General features: G+C 39.8%; 1 protein-coding gene across 1 annotated transcript in view; it reads right to left on the bottom strand.

Annotated features, from left to right (window-relative positions):
* Nucleotides 1-1,948: 1,948 nt before the first annotated feature.
* The window catches only part of LOC122814351 (discoidin, CUB and LCCL domain-containing protein 1-like), a 1,191,124-nt gene continuing 1,184,001 nt past the window's right edge, over nt 1,949-9,071 (bottom strand). Inside the window, exon 10 of the mRNA XM_044086940.1 lies at nt 1,949-2,003. Within this exon, the coding sequence (XP_043942875.1) occupies nt 1,949-2,003 (55 nt within the window). The remainder of the gene's footprint in view (nt 2,004-9,071) is intronic.

Raw genomic sequence — 9,071 nt, 5'->3', positions numbered from 1 at the left:
TTGGAACTCGGGCCGACTACGGGTCGCCTGCCAGCAGGATAACCCAAGTGTAATGACTGCAACAGTGAAACACGATGAACATCTGTAACTGTTCCAACCTCAGGAAGACTACACAAAGATAATGCTTGTGCTGTGGTGGAATTTTGTGCCTGTACTTGGAGTACTTATGGAAACCTAAAACTTTCTCCAAAATGCTACCACTATAATACAGTAAACAGAAGAACCATCAAAGAGTGCAAACGGAAAAGATAAAGCATAGGAAATTCTGCAATATTTCTGTCAAAATACTGAATTTAATGTTCACAGGTTCACAGATAAGTACTAGGCTAACTGCCTTTGTGGGCCATTTTAAGCTTAGCATATTTCCCTCAAAGGTGAGAATGAAACCCTGTATCTTGTGTCTGCAAGGTAAACATCTCAACCATTATACCAATCCTAACTCTGCTAACGTAGGTCTCAACCTGAGAGAGAAGGAAAAGAAAATATAACTGTTTATGTATTAAAGTTTGCAAACATGTGAAGAAACAAAAAAATGTTGGCTAATGCAAAAACTAACAAGAGTTGGAGGAGTGTGTCTGGTGCAGAAAGCAGTAAACAAGATGCAGGTGACTATAGGGATGCACTACACTGTGAGAGAGGAGGAGCTCAAGCACTGGATGAGCTCTGAAACAAAAAAAAAAGTTGCCAACTTGGAAATGCCACAAAGGTGGATAATGCATCAGTTGAGGCTGACTGAGAGGACAATACAGGATCACCTCATTCTTAAAAGACAGACCTTCAGGTTCTTTTACTCAAAGTAATTCAGCTAATGGACAAAACAGCCCAGAAGTTACTGCAACTAACTAAAGCCAGCTCGTGACAGAGACAGGGATGGTTCTGTAGCATAAAGGGATAAAGCTACAACTATGGCCAAGATAACCCAGATTCAATCAGAATCCAGTTGCTAGGGAACTTGCTGGGGCGGGGGAGAAATAGTGAAGTGGAACCTGCTCATCTCTCCCATGGAGTGTTACATGGCATGTATTGCAGAGTACATGGTCCATGTGCAATACCCAGAAATGAAACAGAGGCATCTGCTTACTGTGGGGGGAAGATAGGGCATGAGGGTAATGTCACTCACTGAAGTGGGTGGCAAAGCCCTCTAACTTCTCTACTGCATGCCCAGCCCTTGGACTATGTGTGAGAATGCGCAGGGATCAAAGGTGGGGTTTAAATGTAAAAAGCTTCTGATGGCTGCATGAATAAATGCAACACCATAGCCATGTGTGTACAAATGCCAGTGGTAGTGACTCAATCAGGCATGGAAGAAAAAATACATTAAAAAAGCTCATCACAGAGAAAAAAAAATAAGCTTATTAAGATAGAGGACAAAAGCTGAAGTTTGACTGTATTCACTGAGTTTTGTACATATTGGAATGCCTGATAATGTCAGTGAGTCAAAAAAGCTAGTCTTTGGAGTTCAACAAGTAAGAACCACTGAATTAAGGCACTTGCTGTGGTGCAAGAGGACAGAAGTCAAAAGAATCAAGATGATACTAATCAAGATCCTTCTAACACTCGATCAAAGGGTATGAATAAAGCAAAACAAAGCTGGACAACATGAACCATCAGTACATATATCACTTCAACTACATAAAGGGAACAATGCACCAATTTGTGTTAAAGTAGAAAGTACTCAACACATTTCTTTAAGTAAATAATGCAGCAATGAAATGCTGCATGCATCCTTTAAATACAAGGAAGCTATGTGGCAATAACTTTTCACCATAATGTAAATTACTGCAATTTACATCAATAACCCAATGAAAAACGTTTTTAGATTAGTATTTTATTACTGTTAAAATGCTATTATGTTAGAAAGCTTTCCAAAATATATGCATACTATCTACAGTGATTCAACTAATGCTTTAGCAAATGGGAGAAACACACTAGTAATACTTATAGCACACTAACCTGTTCCGTGATCACCGGACAGTCGATAGGCGTCTCCTTTACTTTTCCTCCTACAAAAAATGAAAATGAGATGCTGAGGCTACATAAAGTTTGTTAAGACAGAATCCACAGAGCATTCTTTTGATTTCCAAAGGCTGCCAAGCTACCTGCTACAGAAAAGAATGAACATCACCTGAAATATAGAATATGGTACAGTTGTGTAAGAAACTTACCATTACAGCAGCTCTTGAGAAGAGGTTACTGTAACAGTAAAACAATTCTGTTGACCTTTCTGTACTTTCTTTCTAAGCCAAATGTCTTTAACACTTGTGTCATTACCCCTATGAAGGCTAAATGTGACCTTGCAATAACATCCCATGGAACCATGGTTGGTGTGAGGTACTCAATAGCTACTGTGGTTTTCTTCCGTTCTTGGACCCTTTCTTGTTCTGATAGTGACGTGTGAAGAACTGTCATCTATGCAACTATCTAATTATGGTGTGTGAGCCACCCCAATTACAGTAAAAAAATGGCTAAATTATATCCTGGTTCAATGCTGCTATAACAAGAGACCCGCCCTTAACAATGCTTAGTAGGGTGCTTCACAATTGTGAAGCACTCCCTACGCACGGTTAACATTGAATCTGTACTAAAAGTAGACAGTGCTGAACAGAAAACAGTAGCAGGACATGAAATGGCTTTGTTTCAACTTCTGTTTCTGCCTGCTGTCTGCTAAAGTACACAAGCATGTTGAATTAAACTACTTCCCTTAGACAGGAAGTGCACAAGAACGTCAGCCACTTCCCCACTGCTTTGCCGGCTTTCAAAGCCAGAACACCATGTTACTTTTTTTTTAATCTAATTTTTTGAATAACTAGTAGTACACTGAAAAGATACATCTCCATGCACTACAAAGAACTATGATTGTATTTTTGATCATAATGAATTGTGTTCCTGACATGAATGCCAAGATTCACCCATCAAATTTCATATGCTTGTTACAATTGGCAACCTGATCATAATACTCTATTACAATGATTTTAACAAAAACTGCAAAATACTCTAAAAAAAAAACAGCTATAACGGAGCATTATACACAATTCCTTTAGGGGTTGGAGGGAGAGTAGCTTTATAAAAAAACTTCATTGAATTATCACTTGTGACAGGCAAACTTAAATTTATATTAAAGTAATCCAGCCATATTAAGGTTTGCATTTACAAACATACATTACATATACTGTTATATATCCTATACTCTAAAGTAGCATTACATAAATTATTCATTTCTTGCTTTCTCTCAAATCTTATTCCTCCTCCAAAACATTTTTCTGCATGTATCACTGCCACAATTTCCATTTTTTTCTATGTAATTTACTCCTATTCATTTCTAAGGATCCTACCTCCTCATCTTTTACATCTGTTACAAAATTCACTTCAAGTATAGTTGGTTTAGATTTTGATTTCCATTTTCTAGTAATTGCTTAGTTGGCAGCCACCAGAATTAAACTTAACAAGGCTTAACCATGTCTAGGCAATTCAGAACCTGTATCCTAGCTCAAAAATAATTTCCTTTGTTACACTCATTTGCTTGCCAGGTATTCCTCATAGAATACTCTGTAAGGAAATTTTAAAATCTGCCAACTCATTACTCTCTGAAAATATATGCTCCCAGATACCTCTATTTGCCATTACACCTCCACAACATTTGCCATCTACCTGAGGAAAAATTCTTTGGAGTCTTCTTGGGATATAAAAGTATATATGCAAACACTTCCAGGCAAGAATCTCACATCTTCTAGACTTTGCTGCACATTTAGGAGCTATACACATGTCCTCCCATTGTTTATTTGTGAACTGTTATTCTCCTTAAGCATCTGTGTCCAAAATCTCAATCTTTACTTATTTCTTGAATTACCCTTCTGCTTCATCATCATCACCCCTTTCCACTTGAATTTCCAATCTTTCTTGTCATCATCTGCTTCACTCCTATAGTTATCATGCAGTATTCTGTTTGCCCTAACAGCTATCCCTTTAACAGCAGCTCCAGTTCCACATTCAACTAAAAACCCAACCAGTGCAAGTCTCACTTAGGATTCCCCTACACCTTTCTCTTTAACACTCTGATATCAATCCCTGATAAGGGAAGGCAATCACTAGCCTGCAAGCAGAATGTCTTTGGGGTCTCTTCCCTTTCTATTGCTTTCCTTCTCTATTTGTTCCCAATATACCGGTTCCTTTGCCATCTTCCTCCAGTAAATTCCAGCTCCCTCTTGTCTATTCTCTGTACCCTTAACTATACCCTTAACTGCTGCCATCCTTATTAGCAGAATCTCCTTTCTCCATTCTCATGTTGGCTTACTTTTCAGTATACTTTTTGCTACTTTATGAATATAATATTCTGTATGACTGTTACTCTCTAAGGATCTCCCAAACTACCATTCTTTTTTATGGCTTGAATTACCCCCTGGTTTGTCACCACCCCTTTACACTTTGAACTGTAGCTTTCTGCTTGCATTATGTACAAGAGCCTTAACTGCATAGCTCTACAATATCCTTTCAAATCAGGTAGTCCTAAACATCCTTGTTCTATTGGGGGCATCAACTTATCTCACTGGGCTCTTGCCTTCTTCCCTTCTCAAATAAAATCCTTCAGGTCTTTAACACTACCACAACTTGTACTCTGGTTGATAAAAATATACCTGACCTGTGTATAAAACTAAAGGGTTTAAACATTTTTACTGCTTGATATCCATTTGTATGAGCTTCCAGTTTCTCAGTTTGTGTATTATCTTTTGTTTAGTTTCTTCCCCCATATTCTTATCTGCCATAATCCTTTTTAATCCATGCTCCTACCTAAACACCATTTCATCCTGTCCTCATAAATACATGTTTTGGTGGACCAATTCATGTTTGGGTACATAGTTTATAGCTGTAGCCTTTAGTTATTTTAATTTTATAACCACCCTCCCCTCCCAAAAAAAAACAGGACCGTCTCATAATAGTTCACAACACTGATATACCCTTCTCTGGCTCCATAATATCATCTACAAATAAAGCCAACTGTTATTGAACACCATACCAATTACATCCTTATATTTCTGAATCCCTTATTTTCTTTGCCAATAGTTTTAAATATAACACAAACAAAGGGGAAAGAGGGCACCTCTGCCTGGTTCCTCTTTTCAGATGCAACTTATCATAAAGAAACCCTCTCTCTTTGATTTTTGCCTCTGATCCCTCATATCCTTCTAAGTAAGATTATTATTGTATCAAGAAATGCAAATGTTTCCATTACTGTACTCAAAATCCCAGCTTACTATGTTGAATGTTTTCTCTGCATCAAGATCCACCAATAACAGCAGTATTTTCTTAAATTCTGATTCCCTCAGAATCATCATTGTTCTATTAATGTTGTCAAATGTTTGCACCCCCCCCCCCACAAAAGCCACAATGGTCCATACCTGTCAGTGTTGGCATTACCTTTGTCATTCCTTTAGCCATTATAGACAAAAAAAAATTACCATCATAGTTTAAAACAGAAATGGTCCTATATGAAGCTAGGTCAGATGGGTCTTTAATGTCTTTAGGTATTACAGCCACCAGAGCTTTTTTCCAGGATGTTAGTGCCACACCTCCTTTTAAAATACCATTAAACAAAACCATAGAGATCTTCATCACTTTCTTCCCTCCTAGCTTACAAACTTTCACCAGAATACCATCTATTCCTGGAGACTTTCCTCTAGATTGGTTATACAACACATCTTATCTCAACCGTTGGTTGTTGAGCCTCATCTACCTCTAACCTTGGGTACTTAAGACTTCCATAAATATTTCCATTTGTGTTTTGTCTTGATTTCCTCACTTTTCTGCTTTACACAAATGTTCATAAAAATTCCAAAACATCTCCAATACCTCTACATGATCTCTAGTTATTTTTCTTGTTACAGGCTCCTTAAGTTTGGCAACAACCCTATCTACTTTCTGCTGTTCAAGTTGTTGTGACAAAAGTTTTTGTGCTCTGGAGTTTATCATCAAAAAATAGCTGCTTAACAGCAATTGTTCTAAACTCATGCATAATATCTAGTTACTCCCCTCTTTTCTCTTTAGCACATTGTAATTGTGCCTCTTCTTGTTCTGTGAGCTTTCCCTTATTTTGTACTACTTCAACCTTTGTCAGCCCCTCTAAATAATTCTTGGAGCGCCTTCTGTGTGGAGTCTGCATGTCCTCCCCATGGTCGAGTGGCGTTCGAAAGACATGCGTAGAATGGGCGTGCCTTCGTTGAAGGTTGGGCGTCGAACTGGCACCTCGGCACCGTAAAAATCTACTGCTAATCATTAGTGGACCGGAGTTCCGTTGTGGCAACCCCTAACCAGGAAAAGCCGAAAGAAGAACTAACTTGATCCTTTTTCTTTTATTTTTACCTTATTTTTAAACTCTGCTTTCATTTTATCCCACTCACTAGCTGTAACTTCTTGAGTACTTTCTGTCTTCCCTAATAACTCTGGGAAAACTTCCACTACCAATTCCTTAAATTCTTCTCTTTTTAACAGTGCCTCATCTTTACTTCATTACCCTGCATTTTTATCATAATTATTCGTGCATGATCTAAAAAAAAGAAGTTAAGTACTCACCATAATGTTCCATGTTTGTAGTCTATCTCGCCCTTCATTCTTACATATGGGTTCGAAGCCGATCCTTGGCTCCAACTTGGCCTATTACAAAGCTCAAAGTCTTCTAGTTGGCTCGTGGCTAGGTAGGTAACCCATAGTGCACCAGTACAATCCCCAGATCTTGTTTACTGCTAAACTATAGAAAGACAGAACTAAGACTATCCAGAAAGAACAATAATGAAAGGTCTCCACCTTATTATGGAAAAATTATCCTGTCTCCAGATTCTTCCAGGACAGGGATAGGTGGGTGGGTTCGTAAGAATGAAGGGCGAGATGGACTACAAACATGGAGCGTTACGGTGAGTGCATAACTTCTTTATGTTCTGTAGTCCTATCTCGCCTTCATTCTTCCATATGGGACAGCGTCCCTAGCACCTTATTCTTGGGTGGCTCATGGAAAAATACTCCTGAGTACCGTGGAACCAAAGGAAGCTCTACCCCTAGAGGTCAGGTTCAATTTGTAATGAGTAATAAAGGTATGAGGGGTAGCCCAGGCTGCTGCTGCCAAATATTGTCAATTGGAACTTTGGTTTGGAAGGCAGCAGATGTAGACTGGGATCGTGTAGAATAAGAAGTTATGTCTTACCATAACGTTCCATGTTAGTTGTCTTTTTCTCGCCTTCTTTCTTGCTGGATGGGTTCGGAGCCGATCCTCGGCTCCGACTCAGCCTATACTATAGCTCGAGAGCTATTTTTACTGGCTCGAGGCAGCCCTATACCCCACAATACCATGCGCTAACTCCCCAGATCTCGCTTGGAAGCTAAGACATAGTATAAAAAGTAATATTATAACAATAATATTATAATCCTCTTTTACGAGTACAGGTTACCTGCTAGTAACACTAAGGATACCATGAAAGACGCAACATATTGTATCTCCAGAAATGGAAGGACTCAGAACCTCGAGTATATCCAGGCTAGGGGGCAGGAGGGAGGGACGCAAGAAAGAAGGCGAGAAGAAGACAACTAACATGGAACGTTATGGTAAGACATAACTTCTTAATGTTAAGTTGTCATTCTCGCCTTCATTCTTGCTGGATGGGACAGCGTCCCTAGCATCTTAGTCCTGGGTGGCTCAATGGAACAGACTCCTGAGTACAGTGGAACCAAAATCAGCTCTATTTCTGGAGGCTAGATCAAGCTTGTAATGGGCAATAAAGGTATGTTTGGATGCCCATGTAGCTGCTGCACAAATGGCATCTAGTGGTAACCTTGCTTGAAAAGCCGTTGAAGTTGATAGTGCCCTGGTTGAATGAGCTTTAGGCCTAGAGGGTAGTTGCCTGTGTCTCAACTCATAGATCAAGGTAATAATAGATGTCAGCCATCTGGAAAGAGTAACTTTCGATACTGGAAGCCCTTTCTTGCCTGCAGCATAAGAGAGGAAGAGCTGGTCTGACTTTCTGAATTGTTTTGTCCTGTCTAGGTAATACCGTAACTGGCGATGAACATCTAATGAATGTAATTTTTGTTCAGCCCTGTTGGTATAGTCTGGGAAAAAAACGGGCAAATCAATGGAGTGGTTTAGATTTGCTTCCGATAACACTTTTGGTAGGTAGGAAGGAAGGGTTTGTTCTGAGAGTTACCCTATCTTTATGAAAAACCAAATAGGGAGGACGGACAGACAAGGCTTGAAGTTCCGATACCCTTCTGGCAGATGTTATAGCTACTAAAAACAGCATTTTCCAAGAAAGAAGTTTGAGGGAGCAAGAAGCTGCTGGTTCAAAAGGGGGTAGAATTAGTGAGGTTAGAACTAAATTCAAATCCCATTGTGGGGGTGGATCTTTGACTGGAGGTCTGAGCAACAAGATGCCCTTGAGAAAGGCTTTAGAGAGTTTGTGGGACATAATATTTGCTTCTGAGAGTCCAACATGAAAATTAGCAATGGCCGCTAATTGTACCCTGATAGTGGCCGATGATGACCCCGAATGAAAAAGCTCCGCCAGAAAGTCTAGAACCTCACGAATGGGTGCATGGAAAGGATCTAAGGATCTAGTTTGTGCCCAGTGTGAAAAATGCTTCCATTTACTCGCATAAGTCTTCCTAGTATTGGACTTATGGGAAGCCAGAATGATATCACAAACAGGAGGAGAAATAAGGGGAAGCCTGGCTATGGCTGCAAGTGGAGCAACCAAGCTGTGAGGTTGATGGAATGTAGAGACTGATGCAGCTTGCCTGTGAGGTGGGTCAACAGATCCGGAAGGGGTTCCAGATGCCAAGGCTGTTCCAGTAGGTATTTGTGCAGGAACGGGAACCAAACTTGTCGAGGCCAAAACGGGGCAATGAGGATCATTTTGGATCTCAAAGCGGTTGCTTTCTGAATTAGTTCTGGATCAATGGAAAGGGAGGAAAGGCATAAAGAAGACCCCGGGGCCAAACGTGAACAAGAGCGTCTCTGAGGGGCTGGCCTGGTAGAGGAAAAAGTGTGAAGAAGTCGAGGCACTTTCTGTTTTGCGGAGTTGCGAAAAGGT

Source organism: Protopterus annectens, chromosome 1.part1 (genome assembly GCF_019279795.1).
Source record: "Protopterus annectens isolate FY-2018-M chromosome 1.part1, PAN1.0, whole genome shotgun sequence".
NCBI classification, from domain to species: Eukaryota; Metazoa; Chordata; order Ceratodontiformes; family Protopteridae; genus Protopterus; species Protopterus annectens.
The sequence above is the reverse complement of the archived record's forward strand: the minus strand, read 5'-3'. Positions and strand labels throughout refer to the sequence as shown.